General features: G+C 37.3%; 1 protein-coding gene across 1 annotated transcript in view; it reads right to left on the bottom strand.

Annotated features, from left to right (window-relative positions):
• DMD (dystrophin) overlaps positions 1-25,662 on the bottom strand; it is a 1,970,015-nt gene that overhangs the window by 684,506 nt on the left and 1,259,847 nt on the right. Inside the window, exons 48-49 of the mRNA XM_059385278.1 lie at positions 13,645-13,746; positions 2,720-2,828 (exon numbers count right to left, since the gene is read on the bottom strand). Of these exons, the coding sequence (XP_059241261.1) occupies positions 2,720-2,828; positions 13,645-13,746 (211 nt within the window). The remainder of the gene's footprint in view (positions 1-2,719; positions 2,829-13,644; positions 13,747-25,662) is intronic.

The raw sequence follows: 25,662 nt of genomic DNA, 5'->3' as shown, positions 1-25,662 counted from the left end.
TTAAACCACCACACTAAAGAAAGAATGCTCTATTTGAATAAAAGCAACTCTGGATCTACCAGCCTCCTTACTGATGCTTTTCATTCAACTGTGCATTTCACATTTTTGTTTTAATCCCAGCTTTGTGTCAGTTTGCTACAGGGGAAGAAAAGCCCCGGCTTTTGAGAAAATTTCTGTCCCTCAGTTCTTCTCCAGCTCTGATCCCAACCCCACCAGCTCCCCCTGTGGCTTGGAGCTTGAGGGCATTCCCAGACTCTGCCTACTGGTGGCAGTGTGGAGGGAGGAGGGGGAGGTGGGGCGCTTAGGTGGGGGAGAAGGAAGTAGAGCAGGAGTGGAGCAAGGTGCTGTTAACCACTGCTTTAGCCACGTGTCCCCTCGCCTCTGCTCTGGTATCACTGGTCTTTTTTGATATTCTCCCATCTTGCTCCACTTCAAGGCCTTTGCTTGGGCTGTTCTCTCTGTGCCTACTAGAATAGTTTCCTCCAGATAAATGCATGGCTCACCTCCTCACTTTCATCAGCTTTCTGATGTCCACAAATGTTCTTAGTAGTGAAGCTTTCTGACCAAACTGTGATCATGTCTTCATTTGCATTCCCTTTCTCTCCTACCCTGGTCTTCTGTTCTCCTTAACTGCATTTCTCAAACTTCAGTGTGCACACTGAATCACCTGGGAAGCCTATTACAATGCAGATTCTGATTCATTGGGTCTGGGGTAGGGCCCGAGATTCTGCATTTCTAGCAAGTGCCCATCTGATGTCAATCTATAGACTACACTCTGGAATACCTGGCAGTATTGAGATAGTTTATCTATTTTTGTCTTTGTTAGCTCATTATTTTTCTCTCCCAGTCAGAGCACATGTTTCATGAACAGAGAGACTACATTATTTGATTTATTATTTTCAGCACCTAGTATGATGCCCAATACATAAAAATTACTCAATAAATACTTATCAAGTGAATAAATTACCTATGTTGTTAGTAAATTCAAACTGGAATTTGGAATGTACTTTCCATTACAAAATTATTGTTACATTTAGTTACTTTACAGATTTAATAGATTTTGGTGCCCTCACTTTACAAGCTTCCTACCATGTGAAAAGTGGTTTAAGTAGGAGCAGAAACATTCAGAATTCAACAAAACTATAAACAAATTATTGGAGCCCAATCTTTTTAAAGAGTTACAAAGTGAGGCTGAACATAACAGAGAAAGCTAGAGAACAAATGCCAATAAATGATTATATAGGAACAAGCTATGCATATGTACTGAGGGAACTAAAAATTATAGGTCATAAAAATAAATAAACCTGATATAATTACTTGAATATAAACCTTGACATAGCAATTTTAGTGTCCCAGATTGACAAAACAAAACAAAACAAAACAAAACAAAAGCAAAACAAGAATGCTTGCACATCTTTTTCAAGTTTCCAATATCATGAAATGGAACTCTGATGAGTGCTCAGAAACCCAAGGGGGCATATGAGAAACACTGTCCCTAGATTCTATGACCTCTTTTAACCCAAATGCTATATATGCCTTCTATTGAACTATGAGTGTGCTCCCATGGTTATGATACTGCCAGCGTGCTTTATTTCTACTTGATACAAAATAAAAATCAACTTTGCCTGAAGAACAAGTCACCACGCTTTAATACTTAAATCATTTGATCTTTGAAAAACAGACAAGGCAAAAAAACCAAACAACAACCCCCCACGATGTTTTTAGTTCTAATTACAGAATTGGCACAGCCAAGTTTTCTGGCTTCTTTCCCCTGAGATCCAAAGACAGCATGAACACTGCCACAGGATTTTATGCATACCTTCCATTAACAAATGAATAAAAAGTGAAGAAAAATAAACTGAAAATATCAAGAAAAACAAAAGTCAAAGCTTGGGCTAAATGAAGAAACATTCCAACCCAGTTCTGCTTGTGGTAGTCATGGTGTCGTTTTCTTTTTCTAGAACCAAACATGAAAGAGCTCTTAAAGTTGTTCTCCAAAGGGGAGGGGGGGATTTGTGTACCAGGAGGACCACGTGCATTCCTGTGGTTTCAGTAATTTGTATCGGCCTATTGGAAGAATATTGTCCAAATGATGGAGCATTCATTGAGACAGACACAGAGATGGAATCCACACAAATCTAGCATTAGTTGGTACTCAGGTACCTCACCCTGATCCCCTCTTCATGAACAACACCCATCCCTGCTGCTGGGAGTATTGGCTGTTACTGGTATTCCTTATTAGGGATTACCTTTGGCCCCAGAAAAACTCTTTCAAGGTTTCCCTTTCACTCCACTAGGTGGCCCTGAAATGGGCAAAGACTGGCTGGTGGAGGAATACAAAGGCTATCCCTCTTATTGCCCTTCCTTCCAGAGAGCCTTTGGAGCCAGCCCAGATCTCAGGCTCCCGAGGAAGTGGCTGAGACCACTATTACAATCAAATGACCCTTCAGCCTCTTCTACTGTCCACTCCCTTGTACCCTTCTTTGTCATAGATGTAGGTCTAGAGAACATATCCCAATATACTTTTGTCATCCTGCATTCTGAATCAGAGCCCATTTCCAAGGAACATAACTGTAAGGCATTTTGCACAGTAAATAACACTAAAGCTTTATTCCTATTTTTATAATTGCAGATTTTCCCTTATGTCCAGAGATCACCTCACTGTCATGTTTTTGAATAAATGGCTGCAGCCAGAGAGCACATGATTCGGTATACTTACGGGCTCCGACAGTGGTCAGTCCAGGAGCTGGGCCAGGCTGCTTTGCTCTCAGCTCTTGAAGTAAGTGGGTCACTGCCTTCCAATCAGAGCTCAGATCTTCCAACTTTCTCTTTAATAGAAAAGGATACATGTTATTTATTTGATTAACATCTTAAAGATAACTTAATTCATGTTGTTATTAACTCATTTTGTGGATACATTATTGTATTTCTATTGTACTTTTCTTCTAAATTAATTGTTCTAGGTAGATTTCCTTTCAAAGGTGTTACAGTTATTTTAAGCCAACCACCCTACAAACATTTATTGATTGTTTGCTGCATTCAGACTCTTGCTCCAGGCACAATTTCATTTAAAGGAAGTAGAGTGTAAACCTTAATGAATGGAAAACAAACGCAAACAAAAAACATTGTCATCTCAGCAATTGCCTTCACCCTTTTGAAGAGTATCTAGTGTGACTGCATACAAGAATTATCCAGAGAACATCAGAAAATACTGTAATGCCCTGAATCACCCCAGGTCAATTATATTAGAACCTCTTAAAGGGAGAGGCTGGGGTACACATAGGGATATGACACTCAGAGTTCACTTCAAGGAAGGATGATTGTCCTAAATGATGGAAAAGATGGCAGTGGTCCTTCAGGGACTCTCTCAGCTGTAGAGAGCTGCCTTGGGCAAGAGTGTGCCCTCTTCAGGGAGCCCTCATTCCGTGACCAATTAAGGTGAGGGTATAAAGGCTCAGCCCAGGACGCCTGGGTGGCTCAGTGGGTTAAGCCGCTGCCTTCAGCTCAGGTCATTATCTCAGGGTCCTGGGATCGAGTTCCGCATCGGGCTCTCTGCTCAGCAGGGAGCCTGCTTCCTCCTCTCTCTCTCTCTCTCTCTGCCTGCCTCTCTGCCTACTTGTGATCTCTCTCTGTCAAATAAATAAATAAAATCTTAAAAAAAATAAAAAATAAAGTCTCAGCCCATTTTGCTCAGAGCAGGACATTTCTGAAGTGTCATTTCAGCTGCAGGGCTCCCCATGAAGTCATCAAGCCTATATGTGACCAGCAACATGCTGGTATGTGTTTAACAACTGACTCTGACAAAATAAATAAATAACTAAATAATAAAATAACAAAATAAAAAAATCCTAATTTTCATGTTTGCCAATTTCTGTGGTGTCAATGCTCCCACCATATACAGTTTTACTTTACCAAGACGTCAAGTGGCTCACAAACTGCCTGAAAATTTGACAGAAGACCCTCAGGAGCAGATATGAGTTGACTCTAGTACACCAGTGGTTTAGCCATATGGTTACTTATCGCCTGTAGAATGTGAACAGAAATAATATACATGGGGTCTAGGATCAGGCTTTTAAAGAATGTGTGAGGCTTCTCTACCTTTTCTGCTGACTGGAAGCAAAGGAGTCTAAGGTCCTAGGGAAAACCTTTTCAATGGATTGGGGCTGCAGGGAGGAGAGAATTAATCCTAATGCCCTGGAGCAGCAGTTCTCATACTTCGGGATCAACAGAGTCACCTGAAGGCCATGTGAAACCACTGAGACCTAGGTCTGAGGCCCAGATTTCTAGATTCAGTAGATCTTGGGTGGGAACAAAGAGCTTGCACTTCCAACAATTTTCTAGCTGAGGCTGATTGTCCAGAACCAAAGCCTAAGGTGATCAATATACCTAATGAGTTATCTAAGCATCAACAATGGACTAGATATGCACCATCCTTAAAAGAAATAAGAAAATAGGCCTTTCAGTCATTTTCTGTAGCATTTAATTCTCTTAAGAAATTCTAATTAAGAAAAGCTGCCAAGGGAATAAGTCCTAAAACAAATACTAAAAATTCATCACTTCCTAATTTATATCATCTATGCTCTTGAGGTTCCTCATGTCTATTGGGTCTGACATGACAGCAAACCAGAGCTTTTAATTTTTTTTAGTCCACAGTGCATGTTGTGAAACATTTATTATCATATCAGTGAATATAGCTCTTTATTACTGAAACATAAGCCCTGACTTCAAAAGGAAACAAACAACACCTCTGATCGATGAAGAATACTACCACTGAAAGTCATGTCATGTGGAAGATATTTTTCCATTCTGACCTCAGAGTTAAATGCTGAGAATTAAATATTATAAAAAGCTAATGAATTAATACAGATTTTGTCTCCTGATTCCCTTGCAAAGTTGCAGTGACTTCATAAGGATAGAATATTAAGAATAACTATGCTGATACCAAAAAGTAGCAACAGATAACAGGGAGGAGATAATAAACCTAAAAGCAGATATTGAGAAAATGTAGAGGTCTTGGTCATTTGTGGAAGGGTAACAGGGCAACATATGTTGAGGTCTCATCATACATCATTTGAATTATAGGAAGTCACCTACATGTGCTGAGAGAAAGATGAAATATTGATTTCAATCTTGATTGAGAGATTAAAGATTGATTTCAATATTGCTGGGATCTGCCTACTCTTTTACTCAATGAGCATATGGCTCCAGAGGGGCGAAGGAGAGATGGGAGCTTTCTGTTCCTACAGTTGCCTTAGGTTCAACTTTCTTCTCACAGTGTAAACATCTCACTGCATTGAGTTTGCTTCTAATATTTAAAGATATGTATTTATCTTACAATCTGGCTTCTAAAAGCAAAATCAACTACTTCATCTGGCTCTCAACTGAATAAACAGTGATCTGTATTAAACTTCATATTCCATGTGTATCAATGTATAATAAAACAGAACGGTATATGATATTTATAATGACACCTCTAAAAATAAAGAAAAGCTTCAATTCCATTGTGTTTTAGAATTAGAAGTCCCAGATTTCTGTCTTAACTCATGGCTACAACTTATGTCATCAGTGACAAATCAGACAGGTCAATCAGATTTATCATCCTTGAAACGTGGATATAACACCACCACCTAACTCATAGTTTTGTTGGAGAAACTAAATGAGATATTTTATGAGAAAAGAACTGTGTGAACTGCAAAGTACTATAAAATTGTTGGTTAGTTATTATGCACTACTTAATGAACCAAAGCGCAAGATGGTCAATAAAAATTTTCATTAAAACATTAAAATAAAAATATTTCAATGCATGAAGGACAAGGTTTTGGTTATCCTAAAAACAACATGTTTATATATTCAGTTCCCTTTTATTAATATATACATTTGGAACAGTCCATTCACTTATTCAAATGTTATCTTGCCCACTTTTCTTTTCAGATGGGTAAATGTGCTACTATAATTTCAAATGCAGAAATTTAGAAAAATGAAGGAGTGCCCTGATGTACCACAAACATCTGAGGACACTGTTTAGTGTTAAAAATGCAGTAAGCTCAGAATTGTATATTCCCCCAACTTTCGTAATGATTAGCAATAAATTTTGATTCAGCTGGTAACAAAAACATTCTCACAACTTCTCCAAGTTTCACACATACTTCAAAGTTGAACTCGATGATGTATATATTATGGAAGCTTTATTTGTTGGTTTGGTTTGGTTTGGCTTTTTGGAACTCTGGCAAGTGCCCAAATTTTCTACACTGCTGTCTTTGCTATTAGGCCATCAACTCCTTTTAGGTAGGAAAACATGTTTGGCTGCAGCAACTCATGCCGCGTTCCTCACATAATGAACTTGAAGCAGGGCTCAATACAAATCTATAGAAGGTAATGATTTCTTTATCGTGTTAACACCCTTTAACTGGATATAAGGGAATGAAAAACATGACTAACTTTCAAAATCTTTAAATATGAAATGAGTGGGATAATAATGAACAAGTCCTATTCTTGGATTAGATTTCCAGAATTTGAAAATTTTGAATATGCTAAGTAAATTGTAGACCCCGGACTTTCCCCACAAGAGCCCCTCAAAAATCGACAATCACAGGGAATTCTTATTTTACCCAGAAGGAGAAACTTGGAGAGCAATTTTTAAAAAATGGTAAACTGAGCTTCATTAGAGGGGAGCTTTGGAGCTGAGCATTATGTTCCATGGTATATAAGCTTCTTGGATATAATCATTTAATGTTAAGACAATTATCTCAAACAGTGTGAAATTTATTCTTCACCAAGAGCAGAAATTAATCATAAGAAAAATGATTTCTGAGTACAGCTTTCCTTTTTTCATTTAAAATGGAATACAGTGAGTTTGGGCTTTTTTACATGTTTCTCCTAAGTCAATATCTGGCAAGAAATTAACATCGGCAAAATAAATAACTGAATCCACCCACAGCGCTATATACACAGACATGCATGTGAATGTTGTAACTGAGATATCTATGTCTCTATGTCTGTCTTTATAAATGCAATTAACAGAACTGAGGGCCAGGAGTGAAATTCAAATCTCTAAATGATCTTGCCCAGTTCCAGCAGGAGCTACTGAGTAAGCCTTAATTGAGACTTTCCTTCCAAGTATTTCCTCAGAAAAGAGTCCATTCATATTGTCAGAGCCCCCTTGATGTCTTTTCTGTCTCATTCGTTATTATTGCGAACAAAAGAAGCTGCATAGTAGCTTGCAGTAACCTCAAGAGATGGAAATCTGGGATGCTTATAGAAGTCACCTAATAGAATTGGTTAATAATAATTTTTTAAAAGGTGAAGGAAGTTGGTAAACCATTAGCAATTATTCCTGGGGTATAACCTCACACTTACCAGTGGTGAAGACCATTGTAAACAAATCTTTTAAAGACAGTTTAAGAAAGCAAAATAATAAGGACTCTGATGGAGAGATTAAAAAAAAATACATGTCTAAGAAAAATGAAAAGATTCTGTCTCCTAATATCTTTTGAATGCACAGTGAGCATGGGGATAAAAATTCCAGCGATAACACTGAGGAAGTAAAAAATGGCCCTTTTGGTAAATGGCAGTTTGCTAGGTGTGATGGCCCTGATTGAACATAAAGAACAGTCACAGAAAATAAACTACACACAGACGACGCCACCCCAGGGCCATGTTTCAACAGTGCAGAGATGAGGCCACTCTGCCACCATAAGAAGGACTAATATAAAGCACTGCTACTTCTTCAACAGTGACAGGTCTGCCCTGCTTCAATTCCCTCACCTTCTAGATAGAAATTATTATTAAAGGTACCCAATCACCACATTGACTCTGTTGACAGCATCTAATCCAAATGGCTTCCATTTCCCTAATCCCTCTTTAGAATCCTCTAGCCAACCAAATCCCAGAAGCAGCTCTTTCTAACCCCCTCTTACTGAGATGTCCCGGAGTCTCCCTGGAGAGATTTCTCCCTTGCTGTGGTAAGCTAAAAATCCTAACTATTTGACTATAGGTATGTTCATAGTACTCTTTGGATGGACACCTAAATGGTATCGTACAGGGATTCAAACAGTGCCATCCATTTCATAGATAGCTTAGAAGGAAGATGGTGAGCTCTAGAATTCTGGAATATACATATGAAGAGTGTGAGTGAAACTGTTTTATAAAATATAATACAGAGAAAGCAGTATTTCTAATAAGTGAGTTATTCTGTAAAATGAGATTTAAATTATGGGAATGCTGCTCAATTAAGATATTAGGTAAATTCGACATTTGCAATCTCATCCTCCTTTTTAAGTGTTCATAAATTGCTCAAAAATCTATTATAAATCTTGTTTTCCCTAGGGGAAAGTGGGACTCTCCTTATTTTCAAGCATATATAATTATTATTTATTCAGCCTCTCACAGTCAAAGACTTTTCCTCAGTTGTAAACCTAACTTACATATTTAAAAAATGAAATGCTGCTACTCTTCTATCAATAAATTATATAATCTTTCTAATATTGTTACTTTCTTTTGGTAATTTTTCTCCTCACTCTTTCTATAAGCACTGACATGGAAATTGTATTCACCAAATGCATGAGTCAAAATGGCTCTATTCATTTTAGGGGGATCAACATATGACTGTTATCGCCCTATTGATTTTTGATGTTATAGAAAAGTTACACCAGATAAACTAGATCATGTGCCTGACAGAATATGTATAAAAGCCAAATATTGTTGTAAAGTATAATATTTCATTAGGCAAGATTTTGACCAATTAGATACCACTCAACCTGCTATACCATCTAAAAATCTTCAGGTTTTTCTTCTAATTGTGTTGTGAGTAATGTATTAAAAATAATCAGGCAAACAAATAAACCCTAAGGAAGTTCTTAAAAATGTTTGATGTTGATATTAGCAGTAGAACAAACTTGTTGGGGAAAAAACAAGCTTAATCTAGTTAATTAACAAAAAAACATCTGGGAAAATGAAACTTCCCTGGTTGTGATTGACTTTAATTGAAAATGACTAATGACGCTGTCATTCTGCAGCTACTATTTGAGGAGATGATGCCTGGAAGATTATAATTACCCTCTTGACCATTTGTCTACAGCAATTATTTTGTGTTAAACGTTGGGGTGGAACACTATGACCAAATCCAGAAGGCCCCAAACACCTTACGTTTTTTTGTTACATTTAAAAAGAATTCAAGAATGTTAGTAACATATATCATTAGATTCTTGGTAGCCAGATTTTGTTTTTATAATCTAAAATGGTAGCAAAGCAAGCCAGCTGGTTTCATCTCATCACTTCAGCAAGTCACCAAGACATTTTAAAAATCTTTAGTGCTCTCACTTCTGATACACAGAAGGTGATATAAGTATAAAATACACACGTGGAAAACATTTTAATAGAAAGAGTAATGTCAAAAGTTGAGTTAAGGAATAAGTATCAATAGAAGAAACTGTCTTCTAACTGCTTTAGTTCAAAAGAGAGTTTAAAAAAAAGACCTTAAGAACAAAATAACAACTGCCTTTTTTTTTTTTTTTGATACTTTTGGTGGTTGTCAATATTGTTGTTACTGATGGCTGATGTTATTGCTGCTTTTAAACTGCAAAATTACTCTGTAGAAAGTGGAATGTATTAGAAAAGATTCCATCAGCAGCATTATCATAAAATATTATTACCAAAGGGATAACTTAAGCAAAATTGTTAACAATTTATCTACTTTATCTAACCCATCTTCAGTTTCTAAAGATGAAGGAACCTTATACAAATCAAATGAAATAAAACTGCATGTGTATATATGTATGTGTGTGCATGTGTAGCGGGGAGAGAGTAAAAGGAGATAGAAAGCAAAATAAGAACCAAGATGCCCTTCAACGGACGAATGGATAAGGAAGATGTGGTCCATATACACTATGGAGTATTATGCCTCCATCAGAAAGGACGAATACCCAACTTTTGTAGCAACATGGACGGGACTGGAAGAGATGATGCTGAGGGAAATAAGTCAAGCAGAGAGAGTCAATTATCATATGGTTTCACTTATTTGTGGAGCATAACAAATAGCATGGAGGACATGGGGAGTTAGAGAGGAGAAGGGAATTGGGGGAAATTGGAAGGGGAGGTGAACCATGAGAGACTATGGACTCTGAAAAACAATTTGAGGGCTTTGAAGTGGCGGGAGAGGGGTGAGAGGTTGGGGTACCAGGTGGTGGGTATTATAGAGGGCATGGATTGCATGGAGCACTGGGTGTGGTGCAAAGATAATGAATACTGTTATGCTGAAAATAAGTAAAAAAATAAATTAAAAAAAAAAAGAATGCGTATTTCTGGGGGCACCTGAGTGGCTCAGTGGGTTAAGCCTCTGCCTTCAGTTCAGGTCATGATCTCAGGGTCCTGGGATCGAGTTCCGCATCAGGCTCTCTGCTCAGCAAGATGCCAGCTTCCCCCATCTCTCTCTGCCTGCCTCTCTGCCTACTTGTGATCTCTCTCTGTCAAATAAATAAATAAAATATTTTTTTTTAAAAAAAGAATGCATATTTCTTCAGTCACATTATTCTAAAATTTTGCATCAGAGATCGAGTGCTATATTTGTGTCATTAGTAGAATCGTCTCTAACAATATATTTGAGCTTAAACGGGGAATTCTCAAAGAAAATAAGGAAGAAGTGGGTTAGTCGGGGATGACAAAAAAGGAAACTAAAAATTTACTATCTGTGAACATCAAAGAAATCCAAGAGAAGTTGATGAAGCTAAGGAAAAGGGGAAAAAAAAAAAAACCCAAAAGGGATGCAGCCTGGGAGTTCTCAAAAGAGAACTCAGTCTGGGAGGGCAACATCAGAGCCGGACAGACAGGCTGTCTGAGGCAACATGTGGACACGCCAACTGTCAGTTTCTTAAGAAACAGACTCATGCTCTGCTACATCCTCAATTAGAATGTCTGTAAGTGCAGGACATATGAATTATCCATTTAAACACTAGATCTTGGGGCACCTGGTGGCTCAGTGGGTCAAGCCTCTGCCTTCAGCTCAGGTCGTGATCTCAGGGTTCCGGGATCAAGCCCCACATCGGGCTCTCTGCTCAACGGGGAGCCTGCTTTCCCCTGTCTCTCTCTGCCTGCCTCTCTGCCTACTTGTGATCTCTGTCTGTCAAATAAATAAATTAAATCTTTAAAAAAATAAACACTAGATCTTATTTGTATGTGTGTGTGTATATATGTATATGTACATATATATGTATATATCATGAAGAGTTTTCATTTTCTTTAAGAATATCACTTTCTTCTTCATAACTTATCATTTCCAAACTTTTTCCTGAAAATATGCTGCAGGCTACTCAGACCCTCCTTCCCCATCTATGAAGGGGTGAGAAATCTGGAAGTTAAGGAGAAAATGTAGTAGGAGTAGTATAATTTTTAAATTTGGATATATGAAATGAAAATTCAAAGGGGCTTTATTTATGTATTTTCAGAGCAATAGATCACCCTTCTGAAAAATCATCCCTTGACCTGGGAAAAGAGGGTTTTGATACATGCAGAGATTTATACAGTCCCGACAGGCTTGTCGCCTTTCTGTGCTGGGTTCTGTATTCTGAACTATGAGGTGTTTACTGAGCCTCTAGTGTTTCAGGCTCCCACAAATCCCATCACATCTTCAGGTGTTTCCAAGGACAAAGTCCATCTGAAGTGTTGCATGTGAATCAACTATTTCTCTACACCCCCACTCTCCCAAGACAATCTTGCCTTCTGCCTCTATCAACTTGATATGTTGATTCTCCTCCAAATCCAAGGGATAAACGGTAGAACAGGAATGAGTTTTCATTTAAGTTCTACTTCTCCCAAATGAGCTGACTTAAAAGGAAATGTGGAAGTAGAGAGAGAGAGACCAGAAGGAAAGAGAGTGCTCACTCAGATGAGAAGGGAAGTTTGCACCTCCTTGCTCTTCCTTTTATTTCAGAAAGCTAATTCCCCTTTCATATCACTAATAGGAAGGCAGAAAGTAGATAATGCTCACTCAGATGGTTCTGATCTCCAAGTGGCCCAGAAGTTGAAGGCTTGAGTGGGAGGTATGATAAGTTAGCATCAACTTCTTGGATTGTTTACATACAATGAAGACAAAAATCTCCTTGACTTTCAATTAAGAATTTTCCCTCCGTTATTTTTGAACAAAGGCAGAGAAGTGAAAGACAATTTCAGTGCGTATCTCTAATCTGTAACAATTGTGCCAAACTCTGTACCAACGCTTTGAGAAGCAAACAAGAGTAGACACAGTAGACCTCCGGAATAGTCCATTTGTTTGTTTTATTGCTTACTACCAGCATCACTCTGTTAACCAAGGGAAGTGTCCGCTTTGGGACCGACTTTCTTTGGAGCATCAGCAGAAACCCTGAAGTTTGCTGCTTTCAGGACTTTCACCAGCTCCCCAATCTAAACACTGAACACAGTGTTGCTCCATGAAAATTATCATACCAGGCTTGAAACGGTTTGCAAATTATTATTATGATGGTGATGATGATGATGGATATTAGGGATGGCAAATTATTCTTGAATAAGTGTCTATCAGTTTCTACACATAAATCTGTGCCTTTTAGCATCTGGTGTTTGGACAGCATATGTTTAGACTAAAACTTTACCTAAGGAAAGGCCCCTTATAAACTCTAAGAAAAACAAACAATTTTCTAGAAATGAAGCTTGGGCCAAGCTTCAGCAGTGACCTTAGAGACAGAGTCTAAGTCATGATAATGTTGTTTGCAAGGACAAACTAGTTCTATATAATGAGGTTATTGACCTGCATTGTTTTAGAGCAGTTTTAAACATGAGGGCGAGGCTCACTAAATCTCAGCCTGTAACGTTACCTAGAGAAACCAGGACTGATCAATAAACAGCCACCATTCCCGGCTCTCAGGAATCTCCATCATAATGGAACCCATTATGATTTTGATCAGGTAGAGAAAATAAGGTAACCTATACCTAACATCTATTTATCACCGGACTCTCATTTGCAAATGGGAGCCATTGATTAGCTATTTTTCGAAAACTGAGCTGGCTCTCCATTTCTCTCCTCATGTCATAGTCTGTGAATAAATGTATCCCAGACTTCAAAATGTATGCAAGGAAAGGAAAGAAGGAGAAAGCTTTCTCCCAGACCAGCTTTTTACCAAAGAGAGTAGGAATTATATGACATATCAGTAAAAATTCTTGACCCAATAAAGTACTAAAGCCTGAATGCCGATTTTCCTCTTTCATAAGAAGAGTGTCACAAAGAAAAGAAAGGTCACAGACCATATTGTGATTCTTTACAGCTGTTGGAGACAGACAGTATGATTTATGAATTAAGCCAAACAATATGAAAAGCATCAAGGCTGGCAAGCAAAGCAATAAAGCCTCAAAGAATTTAATCTACCTTGAAGGTAGGACTACTTTCTGTATTGATGGCAGCACACCAGGACAGAAATGAGTCCTTTAATGCAATGACTTGTTAATAGCCTTAAGATCACAATATATAAATAGGATATGTTGATCAAAAAGACAGCTCAGCCTCTGCTATTGCGGTATGGACAATATTTCTTTACAAGTTATTTCATTGATTATAAATAGACCACGTCAATGGCAAATGTAGAACAGGGGAAGCATAACCCATTATGAGGTAATGGATATTGCTAGAGGTTGCTTCATTACCTTCACTGGCTGAGTGGCTGGTTTTTCCTTGTACAAATGCTGCCCTTTAGACAAAATCCTTTCCACATCCGGCTGTTTACCTTGAACTGCTACTTCAATTTCCTGGGGAAAAGAACACATACAGTGCAGATTAACTTCACAGTTAGCAATAAAATTACTAAATTTAAATATACCCTTGGAGACTCCACATGTATTGTGGATCAATTTCTGCATGGCATATTGGGGCACAAAAAAGTAGCTTTAGTGCAGAGAAAAGAAATAGAGGCCATTGTGGAACACAGTGAAGTTGAAAATATTTATCCCAAATCTCCTTGAATTCTACTCTAATACTATTAAATAGAAAGTCAGATATTAACTTTGTTTTTCAAAAAAAAAAAAAAACCTCAAATGCAATAATGAGAAATAGGATTTACGAATATGATTGATATGGATAAATGCTATTGTTAGCTTCAATAATCCCAGTAATCCTAATGTTCATTTTATTTTACAAACTTCTTATTTTAACGGGATTCTTTTGGGCTTTGGATCCAAAATTTAGCTTTGAAATAAAACCAAATAATTCTTCCCACATGATTGTTAAGATTAAGTTTCTTTCCAAAGAGTAAACACTTAAAGCACCATGTCAAGGCTTATTAATTATTAAGCAGTCAAATTAAATAGGCCTTTTGAGGAATGCTTTAATTATTTAGAAAAAAAATGTTTGTTTTCCCTTAGTCTACAGAAGACTGAAGAATGACCAAACAAACAAACAAAAACCTCTTTCGATATGAATATAAAGTGCTCTCTTATTGGCTGCTGTCTAGCTCACTTGAGGAGAGAATAAAAGAAATGTGCATAAATTGAAGCTGAAGGAAGTGAAGTTAAATATTACAGAAGACTTTTTGGATGGAACACTTGTTAAACACTGGGATGGAATATTGATTAATCAATGTCAAGCGTCAGTCAGGCCTGGGCAATCTTCCCCAGAGAGCAACTCCTGATTAACCCGTATCTCCCTTTCTCCCTCTCCTAGCCTGGAGCCTCCCACCACTGCTGTGTGCACGTGTCTTCATGCCACTGCTTCTTTTATATACTCTGTTTGTATCTTTCTCTCAGCCCATCAGAGCAGGGAGTCCTCTGAACCCAAATTACTATAACTTATAGGGCACACAGGGTGCTTACAGTTTATATGTGTTCAGCACACACTCGTGAAGGGGATTATTTCTTTCATTTTTTTTTTTTAATAATAAATGCCAGTGGAAGGGGGGCTCTATAACGTAAGACTAGCCCTGTGACTTGATGGGTATGCGTGCAACATGTAGAGGCTCACACCACCTTGAGGAACAATATTTATGGAGGAAAACAGGACCTAATATTATGAGAGCTTTCTGAACCATAAAAAATTCTAGAAGTTATTTAAAAAAAAATCTTGGGAACTGGTAACGAGTTCAAATTCAGCATGGACTTTGTGAGAATTGGGTATTTCTTCTTTGAAAACTCTAAGACGCACACCCAGTAGAAATACTATACCTTCCAAAAATGGTCACAAATAGTCAATAATTCTACTGATATTTCAGGTATGCAGCCAAATGATGAACACTAACATCTTTCTCTCCTTACCCCTCTTCTGCAATCCCAAATAGTTCTGAAGATTACAAAGCATTGATGCTACTATTCAGAAGACTCTGGCACATAGAGTTAGGAGACTGCATTTTTTTATCACAAGGAATTCCCTTAGGAAATAAACGCTTTCTAGTTCATGAAATTTTCATTGGCAAATAAACACGAACAACATTAAGGCTGACATTAGGGCAACTCAGATACTACTTAGAGCCAAATCTGAAGCAGGTCCTTGCTAGATGAACTGAGGAAAAGTTGGCACACCTTGTGAAATGTCCCTGGTTTGCAGAAGGTAAGATATTCCCTCTTCAGGCCATCAGGTTAGCCCCAGATTTAGTCCTCTGATGAATGAGCACTGCAAAGTCACATCATTTCCCTTTATAGAAATGTTTCCTATTAGCATGTCCTCCTATCACCGCTAATGTCATCTCTTATTGTCCTTCAATGAAATAATGAAGAGTTTAAGTACCTGGATGAGATTTACCCTTAGTCCCACAGAAACAGAACAATGGCAAAAGAATCATGCTCTGCTCTAAATTCTTTGTTGTTATTTCTGGGCAATGTTTTGGAGAACCTGATCTCTAATTACATGTACCTTTGTTAAATCACTTCACAAAGTCCATTTGTGAAAATAAAATTCTACAATTTACCTCACTGCATTTATCTGTGGTGTGAATTTAGTAGATAAAAGGTAGGTCAGTTGTTCAGTGTCAAATATTATTGCTTGAAGGGTCAAGTGTAGTAAATCCAATTAAGTTCATTTAAAATACTCTTTAGTGTATTTTTCTTTAGTGTGAGAAAAATACATTATACGAAGCTGATGATCATCCTGAGAAAATGGAAATGTAAGTGAACTAAATTTAAAAAAATGTTGATATCTCTCCATGCAATGCTTGACACAGAGAAATTGAAAAGCACAGCAGAGCAAAAAACCCCAGCCAAAGCATGGGACCACACAAAAGTTAAAAAAAAAAAAAAAAAAAGGCTGCTACAATCCTTAGCTGTGCTGAAAATGTCAAGAAACTGCTATAATGATATTAACTGCTGTAACAATATTTACAAACCAGAGTTGTTAACAGTTTATGATGTGTCAAACAGTGTGTGTTTCATACATTTTTTTTCCTCATACTTAACACTCCCACGAAAAGGGGGGTATTACATAATTTTACAGATGCTGAGACTGAGGGAGATTAGGTCAGTTGCCAAAGCCACATGGTCTGCAAGTGGCAGAACTGAAATTGTAACCAGGAAACGTATGCTACTAAATGTCCATTATATCCCTCCCTTGGCTGTGTATACTGTGTGTGTATATGTTCTAAAATTGACATTAGTATCTCTTAATACCATGCTATTTTTTTCTCTTCCTCTTTAATTCCAGTACATTCTGTAATATCCTTTTAGGGTGCAAGTGAGGGAAAATCCCGTCTCTTCCCATGGAAAAGGAATAAATTCTTCTGTAGCCTTTAAAATGCACCAAGGGTGTCTCTCTGTGGGTTTATGATTGTCCAACTGATGATATCCAAGTCAGAGAATTGGTTTGAGTAAACCTTTTATCTCACAAATGGCCTTATATCTCTATATGATTTAAGATAAGGTGAAGGAGGTCACACTAAAATGGAAACACAGCTAATTATAGTGGCCAGTTTTTGTAAGTAGAAAGTGTTAGACTTCAAAGAACATTCAGACAAGAAAGTCTTCATAGAATTTCAACAACAACAAAAACAAAAACAAAAAACCCTCACCTCTAATAAAAGCACCTTTCCATTTAGGTTTTTGCCCCTGCCTTATTCTTAATATATCCCCTACAGTGTAAGACTGCTCACCAGGAGGCATAATTTTAAGAAAATATTTTGTAGCAATTAGAGAACAGAGAGAAATCCTTCGTTAATAATCACTAGGAGAATATCATGGTGTATTTTAAAAGCTAGCTCTCACATATTTTCCAAATGGAGTGACATTCTAAGCAACTTTGGTCTTAGTTATTTCTTATAAAACAGTATTATTCTTATTGGGGAGTTCTTGATCTGATGAGTCACAAATCAAAGGTTACTGAAGAAAAAAGACTCGACAACACCTGTGAGGGGGAAAGCAGGAATTCTGATGCAAATTAATGCGCACTTACATTTGCTAAAAATTGATAGTCAATGTTGGATTTCTAATTTCATCTTAAGCTGATTATGCACATTTGTTTTTTTTTTTTTTAACTAGAAAGTTGCCCTAAGGAAAGTGTAACAGAGAGATATTTTGCCCTGTTTTACTTTTTTAAAGTTTTTAATGGTTTCTCCATTCATTTTACCTATTGCTAGCCTCATAACACATGAATAATAGGTATATATGGTGTGCTATGTATCACCATATAAGGAGGCTCTAAACAGCTTCTCACATATGTTCCAACATTCACTCATTCTTTGTTCATTTGACAAACATGGAATGAGTATTTACTATATTTTAAAGTTTTGGCTGGCAACTGTGAATACTACAGGGCATAACACAGTCCTTTGTAAGGGATAAAGACAAATGATCATATATTAAACTTACAAGGGAATAGGCAGAACAGCCAGGAAAATACAATGTACAGTGGGGCGTAGAGAAAGAACTGGTGAGTTCTGTGTTTGAGGGACAACAAGAGGGTGGGGGTCAGCTTCACAGCTGAAGAAAGGCTTGAGTGAAGGCTTGGAACACAGAGAGCTTATGCACCAGGCTGACAAAAGGAAAAGATGGTATTAGGTACTGCAAGGGGAAATCTGGGATTTGCAAAGACAGGAGCTGGAGGCAGCATGGTGATCCCATGCGGGGAAAAGGGAAGAAATGGTACAGGAGTAGAAGGCAAGAACCAGGAAAGAAGGATCTCTTCCACTACCCTCAGAACCTTAGTGGAGACCTCACAAAAGGGTTTTGAATGAATCATACTTTGTATTTGAATTGAAGTTTTAAAATGAATATATATGAATGGACAGATAAAAGATTTACTACTAATGCATGGTTTTTCATTCAAATAAGCTGGTGTGAATGAGATAAGTATGTGGCTATTGAAAAGAAAAAGAAATTCAAGACAAAAATGACAACATTTTCCTTAGTAAACTTAAAGACCATTACCTTGGTGTTTTATAGAGTATTTCCTGCCATTTGGCTATTTTGTCAATCCCCACAATAAACAATTTTTTTTATGAGCTCTAAGATATCATGGATTCTAAGAACCACTATCATTTTATGAACTAAGAAAGTTAAAAAATCAGATTTTGTAGACACCATTATGAAATACACCTCAATTTCAGAGAAAGTAAAATGTAAAAAAGCGTATATTTGAAACATGGGAATTCCAAGATGTTGGTGAATGCTACAATTGGTTTATTACTTCATTATTATTCGCTGACCCTATAAACATGGCTACGCTGTGCGTGAGTGCACTTTCCTCCTCACTGATTTTGGTCTTTACCATGTGCCTTAGTTTTTGACCAATGAACTGTGAGCAGAGGAGACTATTTGACAGTTATAAGCTGGGACTTTAAAGACAATACAACATCAGCTAGTACCCCCATTTCCTGTCTTCTACCATGAGAGAATAATGTACCATATGGGAGTTGCTCTTTCAGCCTGGGTTTTGCAATAAGATGACATTTGAAGCAGAACCACGATTGTGATCCACAGTGTGAAGTAAAGATGCAGTTGATCTACAGACACAAGAGTAATGAATGTTTGTTGTTAAAAGTCACTGAGATTTAGGACTATTTGTTACTGCAGCAAGAGCTAACAATTACAACATTATATTGAAACAGTCAAACAAACAAACAAACAAATATATGGGTTCCCAGAATGAAAAACCAAAGTAAGCCTTTAAAATAAATGTACCCTGGTCACATATTTCGGCTGCACCATCTCTCATTCCACATACAAACTGTTCGCTAAAAAGGGTAGCAAGAAACGAAAAATGGAATGGAATCAATATTGTGTTAGAGCCTGACTTCTCTGGCCTACATTGTCAGGCAGACTCTGACAAATGAAGGCTGATGGATGGAAAAACACAACATTGTGCTGTTGCGTTTCTTTCTCTTTCCCCTCATACTGGGTGACTGTTCTTTTATTTATCTACAATTAGGTTTGTGAGACCACGGCAATGTGGCTCTCCTTCTCTGTAACTGCACGCTGTCAAGTATGTGCCAAGCTGATTGACAAAGAATGACAGATTCTCTCTTTCCATTCAGAGCTAATCAAGGGCAGCCCACCAAAGGGAGGCTTTTTTCTGATTTAGAGATTTATGGATTTCAAAAATAATCTGTCCAAATATACAAAGTATAATGCAATATTGATTTGTTTTAAAGTGGCAAGTGTTATAAAACCAAGAAGATATAATCTACGAAGGTACCTACTTGGACTGTTCAAGGCTAATAATAGAGTGGACACAGATGTGACCATCAAGTAATGAGACTGATATTCAGAAGCCACACTTAGAAGCCCTACACTCATGAAGAAGGGATTTCAGAGTCCTTTGCATAGACTTATTCTTTTTATTTTATTAAAAGATTTTATTTATTTATTTGACAGACAGAGATCACAAGTAGGCAGAGAGGCAGGCAGAGAGAGGGGGGGGGATCAGGCTCTCCGCTGAGCAGAGAGCCCGATGTGGGGCTCGATCCCAGGACCCTGGGATCATGACCTGAGTGGAAGGCAGAGGCTTTAACCCACTGAGCCACCCAGGCACCCTATGCAAAGAATTATTCTGACAAATGAAATCTTACCACCAAAACCCCAATGCATTAATTCATTCAATAAATACTGACTAAATATAAGAATACCTCTTATGTTATAAAGAGCTTAGGCAATGGATATTTAACAGTGAATGAAACAGAAAAAATTTTCAGGTCCTCATGAAGCTTGCCTTCTAATGGCAATGATGAACAACAATATATAAATTATGATACCTCAGAGCATGAAATGTGCTAAAGAGGAAAAAACAACAACAACAAAGCATCAGGTAGACATAGATATATGTGTGGGCTAAGGAAGGATGGGAGGGGCACATCTGAGAAGGTGTAGAGGGAAAAGTCTCACTGAGAAGCTAGTCTTTGATCAAAAGATTAGTTGGAAGTGAAAGAATGAATGAAGGGGCTATCTCAGGGAAGACTGATGCATGCAGAGGAAACCATGAGCGCAAAGGCCCGGGGGCAGCACTGTGTCTGGCATGTTCACTAAAAAAATAAGGAAGCCTGGGTGAGTGGAACCTGGCAAGCAAGGGGAGAATAGCAGGAAGCAGACCAGAGAGGTTGGGAAGGGTAAGCCCTGCAGGGCAACTGTGTGAGGACGTTGACTGTTACTCTGAAAGAGATTAGGAACCACAAGAGTGTTTTCAACACGGGAGTGCTGTTATTGGACTGATTTTTTAACAGATCATTCTGGCTGCTGGTGAAGATTAAACTGGAGGGATGTAGAGAAGAGAGAGTAGTTACAAGCAAATTCCCATGGGAGTTAGTTGAAGCCACAGTGTTTGGAAGGAAGTACTTGCTTGTGGAAACCTGATAGACTTACTCTGAAACTCTATATAAATACAGTTTTGGAATGAGAACTAAATCTCTGATCTGCTTAAAGCAATACTTTAACCAGAGTCATTTACTGAAAGTGGTGCTCCCCAGGTTTTACTACGTTCCTAAGTCCTTAGCAGTAAAGACTATGGACTTTTAAGCCCAGCTCCCTAAATTCTGATCCTGGCATGAAATGATTATTTTCAACAGACACCATATGGCCCATAAATCGTAAGGTACATTCGAAAACTTTTCCTTTCTGATCCTTTCTGGAAAAAAGTTAGCCAACCACTGATCTAGAGAAATGGCTGCTCTTGGGATTTATGGCTCTCAAATCTTCAGGAGCACAGTATAATTATAGAGGTAGTTATTTTTAAGGATAAAACACGAGAATCATATTTTGCCTTTTATCTCCTCATACAGACTCATAGAGACAGTCAAACAATTTATAGTTAGACCTTAGAGCAGGTCTCCACAAACATTTTCTATAAGGGGCCAGACAGTAAATCCTTAGGCTTTATAGGCCATATGGTTCCTATCATACCTGACTGTCACCGGTGCAGTGTGAAAGCAAACAGAAGTAGTGCAAACAAATGAGCATGACTGTGTTCCAATAACACTTTATGTACAAAACCAGGTGGTGGACTGAATTTGTCCCTTGCCATGTAGTGTGCTAACTCCCGCTTTGGTGTATTGCAGTGTTTTTGGAAATGATCAGATGAGGGGCAAGAACTTCTGGGTTTTAGACTTAGTGATTCATGAGTTGGGGCAAGTCACTTGAATTCTCTGAGTTTTAGTATTTCAGTATCTGAGAATTACAGATAGTATTGCCCGACTGTATGAAAAGTTGATCTCTGAAGAACTTTCTAGCTTTTTCTACATGGAAATCTGACAAAGTTGTAATGTCAACTGTGTTACTAGGTCATAACAATATTGCTAAAAAAAATAATAAAAAAAATAAAGATTGATGGGTAAATTACACCTGGCTTTGGAGTTCTGCTTATGAACTACAAATGTTAAATGGAAAGCCATAGTTTGGGGGATCCCCTAAGTGTAGTAACTCTTATAACTGATCATGTATCTTTCATGGATCTTGGAAACTTTACCTATGTCATAAGATATTGGTTCCTGGGGCACATCAGGCTTCAAGGGCAGAGTTGACACAGCACCTCTAGGTGTCTCCTTCCTTTGCACCTGACCTGTCATCTGGGAGTGTGCAGATGCCAGAGTGGGGCGGTGGGGTTGAGGGGAGAAAAATTTCTTGCATAGCTCTGTGAATGCTGCACAAGCCCCTGTGAATTCTAATCCCACCGAAGATAGATGCCTGATCCTGCCTTCCTGGGAAACTGTGTTTCTGTTCCTGCGCCCTTTGAAGTGAATTTGAAATTGAATGGAGTTAATGGGAGCCTCATTCAGTTGCACCTAAGAAGACTCACTGATGGGCTTTATAATAATCATGTCTAGGACCCACATTTTCTTTCCACAAATTAATTGCTCTAAAATTGGGACACATTTTATAAATGATGGCATGTCACAGTCTAAGTGACAGCACCTCTTTCTTAGTGACAGATAAAATAATGATGCATATTCTAATCAATGGTGTCTTCGCAGGAATGAAATATGGTATGTGACCAGGATATTCATAGTAGGTCAAGATCAAATGATTTAGTATATGCAGAAGTAATACTAACTGGTACCATTTATTGAGAATTTACTAGTATAAACACTCTGCTATGCACTTAGCATAAATCATCTTAGTTAATCTCACTCAAGCTCTACTGCAGAGCCTTTTACCACACTTAACTGTCATTTTTTTCAGATTTAAAAAAAAAAACAGGGCGCCTGGGTGGCTCAGTGGGTTAAGCCGCTGCCTTCGGCTCAGGTCATGATCTCAGGGTCCTGGGATCGAGTCCCGCATCGGGCTCTCTGCTCAGCAGGGAGCCTGCTTCCTCCTCTCTCTCTCTCTCTGCCTGCCTCTCTGCCCTACTTGTAATCTCTCTGTCAAATAAATAAATAAAAAATCTTAAAAAAAAAAAAATAAAAAAAAATAAAAATAAAAAAAAAACCAAAAAACTAGAGTCACAAGTGGTGAGGAAATTTGCCCAAGGCACAAGCTAACAGACGGTAGATATAAGATTTGAACCCCAGTCTGTCTGAGTCATACCCTGCATGCTTAATTACCATGCTATATGTTGTATGAATTAAAGTATATTCCATATATACAGTTAGATTTTCCATGATAAATCACAGGGTTTAGAACCAGAACAAAGTATTTTTGATTAACATATAATTTTAAAGTAGGGTTTTTCCAACCATAGCATGACCAACATTTTGATCAGAACAATGATTTGTTATAGGAAACTGCCTTTTTATCGTAGGATGCTTTGCAGCATCCCTGGTCCTGATTGACAAGATGCTAGTACCACCTCCTTCTCCCCCAGGTGTGGGAACCAAGAAAGTCCCCAGACACTGAAAAATTCCCCTGGAGAATAAAATCAACCCTGACTGAGAACCACTGAATTATTGAATATATAAATGAGCAAATGAAAGAATGTCTTCTCATGGTCTTCATTTCCAGTGTACATTAAATAGGATGATTTAATATTAATAGCCTTTCTCTCCTTTTCCTTATATGGAACATTGTAATGCCATCTTTTATGTATTTTTTTCAGATGTACTACTATGTACACTATGACTTAGACCTCATTTAAACATGGTTCTGATAAACTCCAACTAAAATTGTAGGTTTCAGTTTCTGGCTGAATTATTCTTAAAAACACTGTTTGAAACACCCAGATGGATTCAGGGACACAGTGTATTCTATGGAATAAAGAGGCATATGGAACAGAAGGTAGTCTTGCTATATCGGATTTATCTTTTTCTTGCATTGCACATTCACCTTGGTCAGTGATATCTGTATCACTTTAAAATGATACAGCACAATGCTGAATTTATTATCCATATGGCAACTGGACATAGTCTTGATAGAGAGTATTTTCTTAATATAAATATTATAAAACAGTAGAAGTTTCTTTCTAAAATATAAAATAGCAGTTAGGGTAATTTTCAAAAAAAAAGCAAAGAGCAACTGAGTACACCTGAAACTAATATAATTTTATATGTCAACTACACTTCAATAAAAAATTTTCAAAAGAAAAAAAGCAATTTAACTCTGACTTCATGATTGACACACTTCAAGTAAAATTAAAAATGCTTTGTTTACTACTACTAAGTGCCATACCAAAATTACAGTTATTATCTAAAACAACTCTTTCTAAATTCTTCCATATGCTCAAGCAATAAATGGATAACTGGATTAGACTTGTGTTTAAAAAAATAGCAATGACAACAAAAAAAATCTGAAGTTTCTCTTCTGAATAGCCTTTCCTTAAACATATATGTAAAACAAAGCAAACACGAGGGTTTCTGAAACAAAAGAAAGGAACCCGTGATAGAATAACCCTTCTTTGGTTCACATAACATGTCAGTCTTCATCTGGGTCCCAGGGTTCCATTCAACCTGCCAAACTTAATTTTTATATTCTCACTCTCTATGATTTCTACCACTCCAGCTAAGTGAACATTTTCATTGGTCTCCTGTAAAGTCAATGATAAGGTTTTGGATAAGGAATTGTGGACCTGTATTTCGGATGTGTAGGACTGTTAGAACCCAGATTATACAGAGAACTTTTATTAATCTGTAAGAGAAAACAAACAATCCAGTTAAAAATTGGGTAAAGTATTTGAAGACTTGACTCATAAAAGGAAAAGTCTGAAGGGCCAACAAACTTGAAAAGCTGTTTAACCAGGGATATGCAAATTAAAATACTAAATTCATGTCATTTTCTGCTGCCTGTGGAAAGCAATTTACAACATATAATAAAGATGTGAATACTCTAATGAGTCAGCATTTCTACCAGGTATTGTCACATGGGTTTGTGAGAATACCTACAAAGAATATTCTTTCAGCTATATTTACATTAATGAAAAATTAGAAATGACTACTGATCATTCATTTCTAACCTTCTAACTCTATTGATTATTTTATTCTTATTCAAATCAGACATGCCTTTAACAGACTACTTTTCTTCTCTAAAGCTACTTTAAATAATTGTTCTTAATGCTACAGTGTCCAGAATTCTGCTTAATTTAGTCATAAAAAAGTTAATGCTCTATTCATAACTGACCCATTGAAGATACTAAAGATAATAAACATAACACTGTCTCTAATAAATCTGACTTCAGCTATAATGGCAAAATCAGTATAGTATCTCAGATAACATCTGCTTAGCTTTGAGTAAAGCACAGGAGTGTGTATGTGTGCATAATTTTGTATTTGTGTTATCTCTCTAATTATGTAAATCACTAGTACTTATTACTATGCTAATGCCAGAAGATCTATTGTAATAAATGTTACCATGAATTATTAATTTTTTGTTCCTTATCACCTACTTCATCAGATAATTTAAAAGACAGAGATGCCTATATATCCACGTTTTCTCTATGGGTAATTCACAAAAGTTCTCTCAAATGAATCTTACAAACTAAAAGTATGCACACATGGTTTTGTAATTTCATGGGTCAATAAGTAGAATTTTAGTTGTAGCCTACACATTCTAGTGAGTGCTTCCATATTTTTCCTTTTGAATGCTTAATAGTTATTAATTTCTATTTAAAATCAATCTCATTTTAATGACTAGCATAATACATATTCAGTTATTATAAATGCAGTCTGTGTTTTTTGTTATTAAAACACTGGGAGTTAAATAATTATGGGTGCTTTTATTAACTACATACTTTGTGCCTTCTTATGATCAATAATTGCTGAATACTTGTTGTGTCCAGAGGAGGCAATGAGGTGTTCAGAAGTTGGAAGCTATAGCTTCAGAAGTATTGGACATGCA

The sequence above is a fragment of the Mustela nigripes genome, chromosome X (assembly GCF_022355385.1).
Source record: "Mustela nigripes isolate SB6536 chromosome X, MUSNIG.SB6536, whole genome shotgun sequence".
In the NCBI taxonomy this organism is placed as follows: domain Eukaryota; kingdom Metazoa; phylum Chordata; class Mammalia; order Carnivora; family Mustelidae; genus Mustela; species Mustela nigripes.
The sequence above is the reverse complement of the archived record's forward strand: the minus strand, read 5'-3'. Positions and strand labels throughout refer to the sequence as shown.